The 18,604-nt window shown below is 44.1% G+C and overlaps 1 protein-coding gene across 1 annotated transcript in view; it reads left to right on the top strand.

Moving 5' to 3' along the window:
* Positions 1–3,500: 3,500 nt before the first annotated feature.
* The window catches only part of LOC113587272 (gamma-crystallin M2-like), a 36,178-nt gene continuing 21,074 nt past the window's right edge, over positions 3,501–18,604 (top strand). The window contains exons 1-3 of the mRNA XM_035526887.1: positions 3,501–3,637; positions 6,302–6,498; positions 7,201–7,220. Of these exons, the coding sequence (XP_035382780.1) occupies positions 3,501–3,637; positions 6,302–6,498; positions 7,201–7,220 (354 nt within the window). The remainder of the gene's footprint in view (positions 3,638–6,301; positions 6,499–7,200; positions 7,221–18,604) is intronic.

The raw sequence follows: 18,604 nt of genomic DNA, 5'->3' as shown, positions 1-18,604 counted from the left end.
AGCCCCTTTCCCTCTGCAGCTGTAAACATGGGAATACCAAGGCGAAACATAAATGCAAATTAGCAGGAGTAGCTTTAGGTAAACCTTGGGTTGTCTGTGAAGACAACTTGCATCCCTTGCAGAATGCTAAGTAGAGGCAGCTTCCCCAGAAACAAGCTGCCTTCTATTCAATTTCAATGGCGGTAATTAGAATGAATGAGGGACTAGCTTCACATCGGGTGATCGGGGGGCTCGAGCCGTCATCGGCAGGAGAGAGAGACATGGATGGAGCGATAAAGTTTAGTATGAGGCCCTGAAATCCAGTTTCATGCAGCACTGAAACCTGTGGTTGAAGAGGCTGCCATAATGAATTTTGGTACAGAGGATATGATAATAAGCATAGCAAATGAAATGTTTTTTTTTTTTTTTATTGCTATATTTTATTAGGAACCTTGGAAGCTGAAGGTGGATAGGGGCTGCACCTCAGGCATCCTGTGACTGAGCTACAGCGTGGAGCCCCGCGGGCTTGCTTCCTTTCCACCCTGCACGAAATTGTTGGGGAATTCATGTTAGGAATAAATCTGATTAGGCCATGTCATCCAGTCTCACTGCATTTTGCGGTACTGATCTGGAATATGCCCTACACAACATGTAAATAGCCTGCCAGCCAGAAGAGCAAAAACTGCACCGCGCAACAGAAACGAAATCACGGCTGAGCTGAGTTAGACTGAATTAAATGAACACTGAAATGCACCACATTTAAATATATTCTTAAGAGAATATACACTTCTGGTCATTTTACTATGTGCTCTGTCAGACTATATTATGTAAAAAAATGTAATTACAGCACTTACTAAATAAACTGATTTATTAAAGAAATTCCTCACATTAGCACATATTGACTCCATGAATATTGCGAGTTTTATTGCTAAAATGATATTTATATACAAACTGTAACTAAAACAAACAACCTGAAAATGAAACTGTTGCAATGGACAGCAATCAAGCGAGGACACCTTCGAGAACCAGATCTACAGCTTGATATTTCTGTTAATTAACGCCCCCTTGTGGTCCTTAGAAATAAATTTCAGACCCAAATGGCCATTGAGCATTGCTTGGGCAGACATCTGAGGTAAATTTAAGAGCTATAGCAACAATAAGAACAACAACAACAAAAAAAAACATTTGTTGAAGAAGGATGCAATTAATTTTGTACTAAGTTAATTGAGAAGCCCCCCACCTCAATCCCCCAAATCCCCCAAACACAGTCTTTTGCATAGAGGGTGTTTAAGTGTTTAAAAGGCTCATTAGTTAAAATCCTCACTGGTATCCAGAGGCAGTGTGCTAAAATAGAATGAACGGCCACGATTATGCCACCACGCCGTGTAAATAGGAAAGTACTTTGTTTTCCACCATATAATGATATAAACTCTCCCTTATTAATCATGCAGAGAACTGACACAAAGTGCGAGGGAGGCAGAGACAGGTAGAAGGTAATGGAGCTTTATACAACACACACGGCACTAAACCTTAGGGATTATAACCGTAACTACGATATATTCAGTGGTCACTTTATTAGCGACACCTAATCTCTCTCACAACAGGTCCATGCACCATTAATGGTGGATATTGCATGTAGTGCACACATATCAGGCACAGCTGGTGTTGTCAAAAGGTAGAGAATTGAATCTACTGAAGTAGATTCAATTCTACGTAAACTTGTAAAGCTCATGTCTGACATTGCCCTTTTGCATGAATTACCTGTTTTTTTTTTCCCGTTGGCCAGTGTTAGCTGGACATTTGTGATTCATATTTACAAATGTTTCTGTAAATATTGCTAATGCTGACATTTCTAATTACAGAGTACAAAAAGGTGCATTACCACTTATTCTTTACCTTTTGAGTCTTGAGTTGTAGAGTGAAGGAGTCTAATATGTTGTTTTTTGTAAGTAAACAAAGATGCATTGTGGGGATCTACTTTAATTTAAAATGATATAATAACAACTAATTGATCAGCTATGATCTGAAAAACTCTCATGGCATGCAGTGACTCCATGATTTCTACTCATGCCAAGAAAGTGTGCTGCTTCTCATTATGTATGAACGCCCAAGGAGAGTTTGATGGAACAGATGTGTGCAACCCTGCTATAATCCTCCTTAAGCACTTGGTGTCCACATGGCCTTCAGTCAAAGTCGCCAGCACTGAGGAAATGGGTCACACGGCAGAGCGTTTAAACATGCCCATGTCTCCGTTATTGACTTTGTGTCAGACTGTCTTTTTGTTTTAGAGGACAGGCTGCGATCACACCGGGCAGGTTGGGGTGGGGGGTGGTGTGTGGTGTGGTGTTGAGGGTTGGAGGGTGGGAGGTAACAAGGGAAAGGTCATTGTGAACAAGGTTCAGCTTCTGAATGCACACAAGGACAATATCAAAGTCACTTCCAGCTTCTTACACCCTCTTGCTCTTCTGTTTGTGATCCTTTGTGATCCTTAAAGGGGGGGCTCTCAGAAAGCAGACAGGCAGAGCAGGAGCTTTGTGGAGATGTGTGGCGGACCAAGATGCAGTGACACTGCATTTTTATGGAATCTTCAGATTGTTATGGACTTGCGACCACACACCGTGGAAAAACGAAGTAAACAGTGCAGGGTTCACTGTTGGGTCTAAGCTGAGTTTATATCAGTGGGATGACTGTTAGCCCTTTTTGCATCATGTGTGCTTCAATATAGTTCTTAAATTAGCAGCTGGGCTGCATGACTGAGTTATTTGTGCACTGAGTCATTTCTCAGGTAGTGAAGATTTCAGAAGAGCCCCATGGAAGCTTGCAGTGCTTGTGTGCAGCTCCTCCTCACATCTGAAATGTCAATGAACATCCCTGTAACTCACACAGAGTTGAGCTCTTTGAGCACTGATCTATTGTGTAACATGGTTGCTGTCCAACGATGATGTCGTAATATGTGTTGCTGTTTCATGAGTTTATTGCTCCTCTTACTTCACACTGCAAAAAAAGACTGGAAGGCAGCTTAAAGTCTTTATTTAAAAAACAAAACAAAACAAAACAAGCTAAAACAAAACAAACCAAAACAAAAAACAAAAAAACAAATGTGCAAGTGTATCTTTATCAGATGATGTCGAGATATTTATCCAGTACGTTCCTGACAAGGGCATACTGACAGTTTTGTGCAAAGGGTACCAAGCCCTCTTACACAATTAGGCCTGGAACGCTATGAGTCCTTTGGCTTGGCTGCTGGGAAGCGTGGGCTAAGCACCATGGCTGGCAGTTTACCGCTGCTCGGCTCCGGTGGGACTGCCCCACCAGCCCATTAGGTGTGAAGTGGAGTCATGTTTTCCACGAGGCTCACTCCATACATCCATCTTGTGAGACTTTAACAGTGCACCTTGCCGAGAGTCCCGAAGTCTCATGATCCCCCAATCCCTGATACTACAGCCAATCGCAAGGCATGTCACAACCAAGACGATCCGCCATCTTTTAAGCTTGACAGCGACTCCTGGCTTTCTCACCCTATGGGGGTGCGGGTACCGGTAGAGAGGGCGCCGTGCGATTCCTGTATTGTCAGTGTGAAACTTCATTTGGCGCAGATGCAATCAGGCGAAGCCGCTAGAGCCATTCAGAGGGCAAGAGGCTTCACAGATGTATCTGGGTGAGAATTTGCTGTGCTGCACCTTTTTTTTTCTTGGTTGGCTGACACTAATGACCTGGAATGGAATCTATTTTTAGTGCATGCGTATCCGCCATCCACCTCCACAATCCCGGTCCGGGTTGATGCTTTGTGGGTGCGGGAGCGGTATTAATGTAAATGTATGATGTAAATCTCTCGTCTCTCTCTCACACCTCACTGCAGCCAGACTTAACTGCACCTGGGCAGCCAGAGAGACTCTTCCGTTAACTTGCTCTTGACTGTTTTTTGGCGGGTCCCCCTGTGTTGGGCGTGTGTCTGCTTCATTAGTCATCAGAGTCTGTGCAGGTACTCTGTGCAGGGGCAGTTTCAGAGGGCGTTGCTTATTCATCACAGACTGCGTTCCACCAGGTTTCTGGGGCTGGATGTAGTACCCGATTTCCCTTCTGTTCCTCATCATGGAGCGCAGGCTGACGTTGTCTGATTAGCCTGACACAAAAGCGCGATAAAGCTAGCACTAAAGACGGCATGGAGCGGGGAGGTTCTTTTCGCTGGCGAGCCCCTCCCCTCTCGACTCTGCCCCATTCCCTGCGAGAAATGGGCTTGGAGTAAATAGGATCTAGTCCTGCGGGTGGTGGAGGAAGTAAAGTTGCTGTAGAGTTGCTCATTAGGAATGCATCCAGTACACATAATGCCAGAGCAGAAAACTTGTGAAGCACAGGCGGGACGTCTCCAGCCCTGCACTAATGGTTCCTAATGGGTCCTGCTTTAGTCTGCCAGGGACTCTGGTCCCCGTATGTCCGCTGCGCAAGCGGAGGGGATGAGGCGAAACAGGGCTCTGAGTTACTGGGGACACAATAAGAAACTCTGGCTGTTTGCATATCTGCAAAGCTGTTACTGTTCATATCCCACTTAGCTGATCTGGATGCCTGACTCACACACATGCAGACACCCACACACCCACACAATGGTTTGAGACACAGTATTCAATGACATATGTTTCAGCATCCAAAATTTAGCTTGTTTTTAGATGAAACAGAGTTTTCATCTCTCTCTCTATCTGTAAACAGCCAATATGTTAGCATATAATATTTAGAAATGACAGTGATGTATGCATTTCTGTAGACACAAAGAAGTTTTTTTTATCACTTTCATTCCGAAAAAAGCTGTACTTCAAAGAGTAATCTCTTGCGATGTTATAGAACTTATTATTGTAAAATATTTAATAGAATTATGCTTTTTGTAAATGTTGTACAAGAAAGTTTCTAATTGTAACTGTCTTACGTATAGTCGTGAGGTGGTGAGGCTGGAAAAGCTAACTGGGCTGAGGACAACAAACAGCACTAAATCCAAGGATGCACTCACCACTGATTGCACAGATGAGATTACAATCTGGAAAGCTCGCTTAAGTGTGATGGAGTGTGCAGTTGCCTTTCTCCTTCTGTGAGCATGCACGTTTGTTTGCGTGTGTGTGTGTGTGTGTGTGTGTGTGTGTGTGGCTCTGCGTCCAGTCATCTACGCCACCGTCTCACGCGACTCTCTGCAATCTGCCTTCAAATGAGTGTCAACTCAGCACGTCTGTCCATAATTGAGAGGTTGTAAAAAAAAAAAAAAAAAAAGCCATCCTTCCTCAAGAGCTGCCTGGGAGAAACCACAGCACAGTGGAAACTGGAGGGACAATGAAGCAGACAGAACCGTAAGTCCCGATTACCTCAAAGGCCGCTGACTGCACTGCGCCGCCCTCTGAACGCTCCAAACGAGGCGAGCGCTTTCCGTTGAAAGCCGCTCCTCAGCATTATTGATTTGTTCGCTCCGTGCAAAACTGAATTGCCTTCGATCCAATTTGCTTTCCCACACAGCCGAGAAGTGGGGGGCGGGGCCGGATTTGCATGCAGTCCTCGGCGGTGGGGCGGGGCCAGGTGGCCACAGAGGAGCACCGCATGGAGCTTCTCAGAACAAAAAGTGTCAGTGACAGGCAGAGAGTCGCTGCCTGGTGACGTAATCACATCCGCAGGAAAAACAAACAGCCAAACAACCACCACCCACCTCCCCACCCAAAAAACAGTTCTGAGAATGAAAGATGGATTTGAAGAATAGGAACTGAGTCCACAAAGTTTGTGAGTGGCTGCATGATGTGCTGTTCACTTGGGAAGTGAACTTTGCTCCTGTGGCCTTTCCAGTATGTTGCCAAGACTTGGACAGATGTGGCACTCCACTGGAGCGCAATGCTGTATGGAGGATCAGTCAGTTGGATGGCCTTTAGTCACTGCTATGATTGGTTGATCATATCCAAAAATATCTATTAAAGCTGTAATTGTAATAGTATAATTGTATATATATATATATATATATATATATATATATATATATATATATATATATATATATATATAAACCAAGTTTTAATAAATCTTTCAAGTCCCACACATTTTTTCCCTTTAGGCAGCAAGGCATTAAAAAATTGTTAGAGATTTGTACATTTTAACATCAGAGTTAAAACTGGAGTGACTGGACTTAGCTATCTAATTAATAAACATGTCAGTGGGCAAAATTTAGTGACATTCAAGTCTGGAACAAACACCCGGTCATAATCAGTCTGTCTTCCTGTCTGCAGTGCATCTGTCTAATGACTGATCATTTTCAGCAGCGCATTTCAAACTGTGTCATAATCTCAAACTTCTTTATCAGAAGCCTGAACGGAGACAAATGGCTCGGTGGAACTTTCCCCTTCCCTCCCGACCGGTCCAGCTGTGGAGTTGAGCTCCACACCGCCTCCTCCTTCCAGATGTTACCAACCGAGGTTCCTCGCTTGTCACGTGGCTCCGATGCAGCTCATCCTAACGATTCGCTGGGAACACATGACTGCTACTCGATAGTGACCAGCTGTTCAGAGTCCCTGCGGGTTGGGGGGGGCTCATTAGTGATCACCTGGAGGGGGAGAAGCCTGACTCCAGATCCCTCGACCTTTACCTCTCGAGGGGAAAGTCAATGATCCGCCAGAGCGCACAGCCTGCCATGTCCCTCGGGCTCTCCCTGCCTGCTTCAAACGGGTCAGGGCGGATGTGCCCAGGGCCCCCTCCCTCCGGTACCTGCATCGATATCATCACGGGCTAGCTTGCAGGGAGCGTGGGTTTGTACCCTCGCTGACATGCCCTCGCTCCGGCCAGCAAGGCCACAGCAGGAAGGAGAGGTGATGGAGGAAAGGGCCCGCAGAGCGTTGATTAGTCCAGTTTCTACCGTGAATCAGATCCATTTGTTCTAGTGAGGAAAAAAAATACAACAGGAGACCCTGAGGAAATGGACTTTATGTAATCCTGGAAATAAATTGAAATCGTGCTCTGAAACACAGGCATCTGCGATCGTAATCAAAATAGCTACACCGAGCTGGTGGGAGGTGGCGACATGTACAATATGTTCTGTTGCAGGCACTATTCTCAGCACTAAAAGATCACACTTGTCGTGAGAAAGTACTACATCTCCAGGTCATAGAAAACACCAGCCTCATCAGCACTGCCATGTGTCAGGGACCTGTGAACTGGTGGGTCACTCTGCCTAGCCAGTCATAAGTCTCCTCAGCTAACTGCAAGTGCATCAAAGCCTGGGAGAAGTGAGTACCCTTAATCGCATGTGAGTAGCTTTCGTCTTCACCTCTTGAAGTGTTTTAGGGAGATCGCGCGGAGAGAGCTAACACTGCTTTATTCATTTAAACACTGTCGGGCTTTGAGCATTGCGTCAAGCTGCCGACTTCAGTCAGTGGGAGCGTTCGCCAAAAATAAACCATGGGAGCGGTCTCAGTGGAAGAGAGGGGGGGTCTGCTAGCATCATTGCACAATTTGGAGAGACGTGGTAACTAGACAGAAATCCATATGGCCTTGTCCGAAAAGCTAATGTGCTCATCTACCAGACTATCCTGCACTTGAATAAGCTAGTTTAAAATGATGGACAGCATAGTAATGTGCCAGATGTTTCAAAGGTGAAAAGGTTTAAAACCAGCTCATTTTAAAACAGAAACAAACAAAATTAATTGAAAAACATCAACAATAAATAAAAACAGCTCAGTTCTCATCTTGAAAAAAAAGTTTGTAGTTTAAGAAATATTTTTTTGTAGCACCTTAAACTAGGCATTAACACAATGAAAACATAAAGGCTGCTGATATTAGCAGCAGACGTGATCACATCATGACATTTGCAGAAGAACAAGAGTGGATTGTGAAAACAGAGATCTAGATGAATGTAAACCTTCACTCTATTGCCACACATCCCGCCGACAGGCAGCTAAAGGAGCAGCTAAATGATGAAGCCTTTTAGTCAAATTGAATTTAGGTCCAATCGCGATGGGACGCGCCACAATCTAAACCTCAGAGGATGTCAATGGATACAGACAGCCTACGTCCGGCGAGCTGACTATAATGGAACAGCCATTTAAGACGGATTACATCATTCCCCCCTACGGATCTGAGTGCAGTCTTATTGGAATGGATGGAAGGCTTGTCTGAGGCACATAAAATAGGAGGCATATGTGAGTCTGAATGGCTTGCTGGAACATGTGATAATTGATATCCACACATAACGAGGTGCTAAATATGTCCAGGAATGGGAGCAGTTGAATGGTCTGTTTACTTGATAACATGCTCCGAAGGAAAGTACCATCGGGTTTTGCTCTCAGCAAGGAAATGCACCTGCGTTCCTCGTGACCTGTCGCATTTGTAAATGGCTTTAGATGTGCCAAAGGCAGATCTGCTACTAGAGCGGTTTGTGGAAATGCTTTTATCTTTGAGTGAGTGAGGCTCTCATTGTCATTCCGGAGCCGACTCTGAGACGCATTCAAAGGCATCCACAAGCTGCAGAGTCCACCAAGGAATACAGCCGCATCCATTAAAAGCAGATTAGGTGAATTTTGCATGCCTCAGATGGCACCTTTCAGCAGGCTTGAACTGACATTGAACTGCCATTTTGGAGCGGTCGCACAGAGTATTTACTGGTAATGTTTAGCATGTTAGCTGTAGCATTTCAATGCTCCCTGTTTTTCTATTTTTTTTGTCAGTTCCCTTCGCTCCCCAACTAAATCACCTTAGTAGAGTTTTGAGAATTTTTGAGTCAAGAGAGAAGGTGAGTGAGAGAGAGAGAGAGAGAGAGAGAGAGAGAGAGAGAGAGAGAGAGAGAGTGAGTCACTGTGAGTTCTTGGATATGTTTCCGTATTTGGTGAATGTTTCAGTGGACTAATAGAAAAATGAAGGCCAAGGCTTGGAAGAATTAAAAGGAGGGCAGAAAGGGATTTGCTGCACACGGCCGAGTTTTCTGCTGAGAGGTTAGCGGGCATGTTCAAGGCCACCATGGCTCTTGTGTGGACCTTGCCAGACACAAGGGGAAACCACTCGGGCAAGTCTTAAGACTCCTCTGATGTGTAATGCATTCTGCAGACTTGCAACAGCTACACACCATTCTCTGCCCATCAGAAACAACTCAGCCGTGTTTGGACTTGCATTAGTAAAGAAATATTGTAATGATACAATTTAATGACTGCGGTTAGTTATAGCTTTAGCTTTGCATTTGAGGGCCTCGCTAATTAAATGTGGACTACATCGCGCTGTTCAGACAACTCAATGGCACCTGTGCAAGAGCAACTGATGTCTCCATTAGAAACATATCAGTCATTAGTCTCCATTAGAAACACGTCAGCTCAAGAGAGGACACAAACATTTAGGATTTCTGGGATAAGCCATACAGGGGTTCCACCATATGCTGCCTGCTTTCGTGTGCTCATGAAACTACAAAAGGTGTTTAGCAATGTATTTATATTTCATGAGACCAGATATGGGTTATGCATGAAAAATGTGCTTGTTGAAAAAGGAAAGGCACAAAAAGTATGTTAAGCAAGGTGGTATCTGAAAGTGCCTGTTATGCTGAATTATAGAGAACTACTTTGCTAGAAACAGTATTCTAATTAAAATCCAACATGTACAATTACCATTGAGGGTTGAGGAACTAGTCCACCAGGATCATGGCAAATGTAAATATGCTCAAAGGAGAAAAAAGACCAATTCAGAAATGATCAAAGCCCTGCTCTGTATAGGCTGAATCCAGGAGAGTATGAGAGTGGTACAGCCAATTAGAAAACACATACCTGAATTAAAGGAGGATGAAAAGATGCTTGTCAAACATCTGTTGACTTGTACATCCCTTATCACAAACAAAACTCCAATGTTGCACTTAAAAAATGTGCTTTGAAAAAATAAAGAAAAAAAATACAAATTAAAAAATGCCTAAAATTGATCAACAGCCTTCAACTGTGTTTAGATTTCTCTGTAGAACTAATACTGCTATCATGGTTTGTCTACATGTAACGATAAACAAATAATCCTGTGTATGTAAAGAGTCAGCCACAGGTATATTCAAAGCAATAAGATGCACTTCAATTTAATTTGCCGGCTCACTTGACCGAAGAGATCAAAGTCATCACGCTATGTCCAGGGCCATAGTTACATCTGCACATGCGCACTGAGTCGATGACAGACTTCCTCGGAAAAAACGGAATGATCTTGATGGATCAATGCCCCACACCAAATTAGGGGATTAAAGTGAGGGAGATGGATGCTCTTCTCCGGGTCTAGGGTGGAGCTGCCCACAGAGGCACTAGCCTGATATTGGCGGGTGGAGAGGGGAGGGGTGGAGGAGGGAGAGTGGGTGTAGGGTAAGAGCCGAACACCTGCCAGATCTCGGGATGAAGCCTGACTTATGCCCTCATATTTTACAGGCCCTTGATGAGCCTCCAAGAACAGCCATTAATCAAAGTCTGCCAAGGCGGAGGAAGGAGCCAGAGACAGAGGAGAGTCCTCCATTCATCTCCCTCCTCCCCCTCCATACCCACCCCCCTTGGGGCAAAAGCTGTTGCATATAGTGCACGTTGTGGTGGATTAGGGTCGCCAGCAGGGCCGATATGTCAGGGTGCGACATGTGCGCGGTAGGCATCAGATTTGTGTCCCTCTCAGAGTGAGCGCCCGGCGGCGGTCTCCTAGACGTTGCGGTCTCTGCCGCCTCTCCATTGGCTGGATGGTGATGTGTGCTGTTCTGAGTGAACAATGTCTTGCATGGAGCTCAAAGCTGCCTGTGGAGGCAGCCCATGTGGAAAAAAATTATGCACATTTTTGAGCATAAGCCACAATGGATGGCAATTAAAGTAGCTCTCTTATGTCAAGAGGAATTATATGTGTTCCTGCTATAGAATTTTTGCTCTGCTTGTTCCATGGAACATGTCAAAGATGCTGGCTGAGTTCTTTAAATGAGGAAAAGTGATTACATTTAGGAACATGCCCTCGCTGAAGTTTTTTTTTAACATGCTCTTTGGGTAAAGATATTGATGCATCTAGAGTCTAGATCATGTACCATATCAAATGTTTGAGGCATGCATTCTGCGGCTGTTTTATTAGAAACATCTTATCTTATAGGTACACTTTATCAGTGCACAGCCAGGGACAAACATTTACTGATTGCAATGCACAATTTGTGTTAGTTATCGTGGATATTTTGCTGGATATTTTCAGATAGCGGATGACTTTCGACCCAGCGGTGACACTGACGTGCACAAGCACCAGCAACTCTGCTGTGACTGATAAAAGTAGCAGAACGAGCCCATGGCAATACCACGCCAGCGTTATTGTTGCGTTAAAATTATCCCCAACCCAAATCGGTAGTTCTACAGTCAGTCTTGCTATGAGCACAATGGCAAACTGTGCATGGTGAAAGATGGGCTACATTCTGTAACTGTACAACTACAAATTGCACATGTATAATAGGTGTACCTAACAAATGGGTCAGCGAGTGCTGGAACATGGTGGGAGTTTCTAATGCTGTGGCTGGCGAGTGGAACTTTATCTTATTGACGGCTGCAGCACAGTACAGAGAAAGCAGGTACTTCTATCGAAGATTTAAGCATTGCATTCAAAGCGAGCCCCTGTTCGGGCAAAGTATTGAACTAGCTTACTGTGGTTTAACCTCAGCATCGACAGAACCTGTCCTCTCCTGCCCCGTATGTACTTGGAACGCGATCCGAGGCTGAAGCGCTAAGCCACGGGATTTTGCATATTGCCAGCGGCTCCTTCCAGGACACACCAGAAGGCAAATTGTCTGAGAGCAACTATTTCCATCTGCCTCTTTACAGCATTCCACCTACGGCTGCCTGAAAAGGAACTTCCCGGCTTGTGATGCGCATCTTTCAGATGTCTACTTTTTTTTCTTTTTTAAATTTTTTTTTTACCCCGCCTCCCACATTTCTACAGTTACAGTTTCTTTCTCACCTCTCCACCCACTTTCCTTCTCTTTCGCTCCCTCGCCTTCTTACACTTCCTGCCTGACGCTCTCTTTGCGTTCCTGCACAAAGAAGCTTTCATCAAACCGCAATCCTCTCTCTCACTCCCTCCTTGACAATCTGTCAGCCTGACCCCCCGCGGTGTAATCTCTTCTCTAGCCAAAATTTCACAAGGACCCTCTCTCTCTCTCTCTCTCCCTCTCTCTCTCTCTCTCTCTCCCTCTCTCTTCCGCCTTTCTCCTACCCCACCCCCCATCATGAGTTCATCCATCCATTCTCTACTGCCTCTCAACACTGATTCCCTTAGTATCAGATGAACTGATGTTTCAAGGCCCTGAGGATGTCATAAAGTTAAAACACGGCACCGTAACAGTGATTGAACTGTCTTTAAAAGTAGTCCACCATAGACCAGTGCAGGGCAAGCACTTAATGTTCTCTCTTCGAGAATCCGGTGCATGCGACAGCTGGTAACGTGGGAATATCTTTGAACAGGTCCAGCCCGTCCTGGGGACATTAGGAAGCATTTATAACATGCACCAGTCCTTTCCCAAAATACTAACTGAAATAATGGAATATATATAGAGTCATATAGTACTCTCAAAATGATCTCTAATGGCCTGGCACATTTAACTGCCAGAGAAGAAAGTCCAAATCTAGTGTAATGAAAAGAGTCCTTGGTGGTTCTGTCACAGTGTCAAATTAAGTGGCATGTGATTCATGTGTCAGGAGCATTCTGTTAAATTAATAACTTCAGTCATCATCTAAGTTGGAACGATCAGTCTTTTAACACCCAGTTGTTTGCTCAATTCAAGCAAGAACTCCACTAAAGTAATGTTCACACCCATTTATAACCATTAAATTCAAACACACTGTCTTTAGATTGGCAATTATAAAACAACAGATGGATATTTAGGAGAAAACATTTGCAGAAGCAGTGACATGTAGCGAATTGCTGCAATGGGCAGCTCTTGAGAACAAAGACATAGCACAGCTTATCATACTTAAGCCAAACTACCCCTGGACAATGTTCTCGAAATCAGGAAAGCTGTTTTTTCCTGCAGAAAAATACTCCAGGTGCACTAACGTTAAGCCTTAAGGACCCCCTCATGCAGAAACTAATCTAATTCTGTACACTGCAGGATTATGACCTGCAAACACCAGGCAATTGAGCTACGTGAGGCGGATCCGTGGCGGACCGTGGTGCGTTCATCCACGTCATGTCTGAGCTGGCTGACTTCCAAACAGTGGTGGATTTGTGCAGTCCATGCTCAAAAGTGATTACTGCATTGTCCTCTGCAGCTCATTAGGGGCCTTACAGTGTGTTATTAAAGAGATTTGGAGCCTCCCTTTTAAATGGTGAAGGCTCCTTTTTTCATTATTTAATGATGTATCAGGGGACTTGAAGAACAATTACTGCACAGGCAGACTAGACCCCCCCTCTAAGCACCCCACCCCCCCCCCTCTTTTTTGAAGGCTTAGTCTTAAGATAAATATTCATGGGGCTTTGAAGAAATCCAAGATGTTCCACAAATTATTTGTTCTTCTTGAATAAAGAGCATGATGACCTGATGGCATTATTTTGAGGACTTATCTCTGGAGAGTCACACTGTAATGAAACATGTAAGAAGGACTATATTCTCCAGAAAAATAGGGCGAATAAAACAAGGAGAGGGAATGAGACTTGGCTGTTTAGAGATACTTAAATCGAGCCTAAAAATTCAAGCAGCTCAACTCCTACCCTCTCCCAAACCCCTCCTCATTCACGCTTCATGCATCCCTGCTAATTAAACTGAACACTCGTACCGCCAGTTGAGCCCTGGGGCCTCTGAGCTGACACTGGAGTAAAGGCAAGGTGGCGTACCTGCAGTGCCACGCCCCCTCACAGCAGTGAACTCACTTTCTCTCGGTTTACATCAGCAGCAGCGGAGCTCTGCCATTCACTCTTTCATGATGCAGCAATGTGAGTCATTAATGTGAGACCTTGCATGAGGAATATGAACTTGCATAATGTCCCTAGAAAATAGAAACCCAGGGCCCAGGCAAATAAGGGTGAGACAGGCACTCCGTCCTGTCTCCCTGCTCCGTTCGAAGCAGGACAAAAGAGAAAAACAGGCGGAGACAAAATACCTCGGATAGATTTGGACAGAGGGAGCGTCTTGTCAAAGCAGAAGGAAAGTGTCACCTTACACCGGAAGAGTGGAGACAAACCAGAGCCGGGTTTCTCTTCAGGCTTTCGCGGTGTCAAGGTTCAAAGAGAGGCAGCAAAGTTATGCATACTCTTATTACAGGGATATGAGAGCACTTGAAAAATATTGATATATGTTTTAATAAAGACCCTTCACTTGCAGTTCTGTGAAACCTTGTCCTCCTGTAGCACTTTTTAGTCTCTGCAGGGGGTTATTAAGGATCTTGTTGCTCAGCAGATTAAATATTTCTCACTCTATGGCAGGTGTTTTGCTTAAATCTTAAGCCTATATGGCACATGCATTAAGAGAACTCTTTTCAGATGTCTTAAAACCTCAGAGAAATTTCTAACTTTGACAGGAGCCAATACACATCACTGTATACAACAATTGCAGTTTGAAAACCTGGAGTTTGTCTTACTGACATTTTGCAATTAAGGAAACTATCAATAACTTTGCAGGTGGGAGGCCAACATTCTGTCCATTGTACACCAAACCCAATAGGATAATCTCTTTGGTAGTTCGAAATTCCATTGTGAATTTCATTTTAAGTAACATATTCCACCTGTCCATTTATCTGTTACATGTATTTATTATTTATTATTATTACAGAGGACCAGGATTTAATAGGATCTCAAAACTATGAAAAGTTTGGATTGGGGAAGGTTACCAGCAGGGGTTTTACAAGTTTAGATTCCCCCCCCCCCCCCATAAATTATTCAACATTTCTAGACCTTTATATAATTTATCCTTTAAATTAAGTAAGACTATTTTGCCTTTCCACAGCCACAAACTATTAATATAAAAAAGAAGACAAACTTGCAAACTGCGTTCAGTTTCCAGTCTTACTGTTACATTCCTTCGCCATCGCAAAAGCTGAGCTTCATGCGCTCCTTTTAGGAGCATGTTGCCCTTCCTGTTTGTTTCCTGTAGCTAAAGCTGCAGAGCAGTAAGCCATTAAAGGCTGATTAATGTAAACCACCGCGCCGATCTGGGGCCTCACGTCTCAGCAGGTGGAAACTTGGGATCGTCTAGACCTCCACACCAAAGGGATTCCCACCACCACTCCCCGACCTCGGTGATAATTTCACTTTCTATTTTTTTTCGCCCCGACTCACCAAACTTTAAGCGCAGTGCAGAGGCCTCTGAGTCTTTTTTGATCTGTTTGACTAAAGGACCGTGTTAGAATAGCAAGTCTCCATTAAAGGCTTTTTACATAGCTGCTGATCCTTAATTTGCTCTCCCCGCCTCTGGGCTGATCTCTCTGTGGTTCCTCCACCAACTCCCGTTACTGCTGTAACTGACAGAGAGATAATGAGTGAGCGTTGCCACTGGGAGCAAGGCAATCGTTTCAAGCAGCTTCTGTCAGTCTGAAGTTAGTGTTTATGCCATTGAGATGCTTGTGCTTTTTCTTTTTCCTACAATGAAACGAGATGCCTAATTAACAAAACCTTTGTCCAGCACCTTCCCAGCCAAAACATGGTCTGATTCTGTTTGAGCTACGAGAGCCCATCAAGTGTGCCATAGCAGGCAGGGCTGTAGTGTGCTGCCCATCGTAGTAGTAAGGGCTACTATTTGCCCTAACTATTACGATGGGCAGCACAGTACAGTGGCAGTGTGCTGAATATCTGCCTCAGTTGTGTGAGGAAACAGAACACAATGAAAATAAGGTCTCTAGAACACCGAACTGAAAACCGGGATGTGTACCTCTTCACATAGCCATTCACATTCAGTTTAAAACGGAGATGCTTTTTTACCCAGAATAAACAATTTAACTCAGTATTCCTTTTAAGATCAATCGTGATTTCTCTACCCCTGGTGATTTTGTGTCAGACATTTAACGTTATGCTAATCACTTTAAAAAACAGCCGAGTTTTCTGACAGTGATGTATGTGTTGTCACAGACTGCAGTGCCAAGCACGTTTCAGAGCAATAATACAATATCTACACGAGGCAGTAACATAAGAGAACTGCAAACACTGAGCAACAAATGCTCCCAGATGGTCCTTCACCACTACCCTCCCAGCCACGCATCCAGCCATCTGCTTGTGGGAGTCGCGATCACAGAGTCTACGGCGGCTGCACGCTCCCCTCCCCTCCCCCCCAATCCTCCCTGACGCAACACACCCTGCGTGTGCACCCCCCCCCCCCCTTGCCTCAAAACAATTGCCTTCGCTGCCTTGGCTGAAGCAACTTTCGGAATCAATTCTGCGCCGTGTGATGTGTCTGCGGCCAAGTCCCAAGCGTTTTATTTTTGCGTTGACTCTGATCACGGGCCGGTGTTTAGCAATCTGGCGATGCAACTGCACAGTCGGGGAGAAGCTGCAAAATGTTTGGCGTTAATGAGTACTGTGAAAACAAGCGCTAGGCTATGCACGAATGATGGACGTTCATTCTCTGATAAAAATTCATTTCAATTCGCCTCAGAGCCGGAGCTGACCTTACATCAAAAATAAATTTGAATTTCAAATAGACTTTAAGTTGATTAAAGTCACATATATTTAATACCAATTTATGATTTCTTCACACGTGCGATTTGGCTTCAGTGATGACGAAAACCTTGGAGTCTGTAGTTCTTAACAGAGCAACATTGTTCCCATAGCACCATGTAATTTCAAAATGTTGAGGAATTCCCAACAGGAAAGACGGAGAAGAACCACTCTGAATCCCTCTGCACATCAGCATTCAATAGGGCATACGACACACTGTCTCCGCATAATGCAACACAGCGAGAATCCGATAAAGCGTCAGAGGTCCAGAGACTCTCGGTGTGGATAAATTAGCCCTGTGGAACAGACCCAGTAGCTAGGTCACGTGCCCCAATGAAGGCGACCTCCTGTTGTGATCACTCAGAGCTTGATAGCAAAAGCCATTGGAAGCGCATCTCAATCTAAACTGTTGAGTTTATTCACTTTGCATTGAATATATTGCCAGAATGCATTAATTGGATGGCTGTTTGACTGTGTAATAGGTTTTGCTACAAATGAACAACAAAAACCCCCCCAATGATCAGATTGCATGACCTTTGACCTTGATTTATTAAATTTTATAATACCTACATTAGCTTTAATTGCCACCATAACAGTGTGTGTAACATTTATTTATTTATACACATTTATACATTCACACAAGATACATAGTTGGAGGCTTTCAGCAGAAATAGCAGTTTGGGCATATTTAATTTTTCTGTCTTTACTAGTTTTAGCTGAGCAATGACACTATATTTACTCCCATATAAAACCCAGTTCAATTGGTTTTATATGAATAATGTATATTTTGTACCATCCTAGTTCCATTTTTCACGAATGTGAACCACAGCTGGCGACTACTGCGAGTATTAAGCTTAAATGAACACCCTCCCCTGCCGTTAGAACTAACAGGACAGATGAACACAACCATAGGAGGTGCACATTAGAACACAGCTACAAGGCTTGGGCATGAGGCTCCGGCTTCACACAGGTAGCATGTTTGAAAACCACGCCAAGCCATGTCACACACATGTAGAAGTGTCTATGCAAACAGCAGCCATAGATGGGGATTAAAAACATGCAAACAAACAAACAAATAAACAAAGACAACAGAAGAGCAATCCTGAAAGGAGAGCACAGCACTGCTGCCTTTAGTGCTAAAAAAAGGGCCGGAAACTTCCATCGTCACCAACTCGTAAGCAAAGTTTGAAAGAACAGAGGGCGACAGGAGAGCAGGTTCAGTGGACACTTCCCTCTTAAGAGGATAAGGCTTTGGAAAGGTGAGTTTTGCACTGGAGACAGCAATTATCAATCTCACTTGAAGTAGTTCTGAGGGTTCCCCCTATGCTCTTAGACAAGCACTATGCACTCTTTTTTTTCTCTCCACTGAAGTCCATTTGAACCATCTTCATTTCATCTCCCCTCCTCTTTGACAGAGCTCCCTTCTGCTGCGTTTCCAGTCGATCTGTCATTATGAAAACAGGGGCTGAGGGTCCGCCGTAATGCTGAGGTAGCCGGACACGGATCACGCGCTGCTGCAGCAGTTTGAGGTTGTTTGACTTCCCACATGGTCTCTTGTGTGGAGCCTTAAACAAGCCCCAGAAACACATTTTCATAATTGCAGCCCTCTCGAAAAGTAGCCCATTAAAAATTCTGTCGAGCTCCTCTGCTTGCTGACAGACCTGCTGTTGCATTTGTTATTTTTTGCATATCACCATATTTGAAGTTGCATCTGTGCCCTGGCACATAATTGTTATTTGTGGCCCATTGTTTTATTCGTATAAGAATAAAACGGTTCTGCAAATGAGAGGTCATTTATTTATTTAATTTATTTAATTTATTTAAACTGCAGTATATTTACTTCAAACTTTGCTTTTCACTGGCTCTCAATATGGTATTAGAATTTGCATGATCTAGCAGTAACAACTTTTGACAACTGTGGTATAATAAAGCTATGTTGCTGAAAGAATCAAGCTAGAGTGCCACAACCTTTACACACACACACACACACACACACACACACACACACACACAC

Source organism: Electrophorus electricus, chromosome 6 (assembly GCF_013358815.1).
Source record: "Electrophorus electricus isolate fEleEle1 chromosome 6, fEleEle1.pri, whole genome shotgun sequence".
In the NCBI taxonomy this organism is placed as follows: domain Eukaryota; kingdom Metazoa; phylum Chordata; class Actinopteri; order Gymnotiformes; family Gymnotidae; genus Electrophorus; species Electrophorus electricus.
This window is presented reverse-complemented; position numbering and strand designations above follow the sequence as displayed.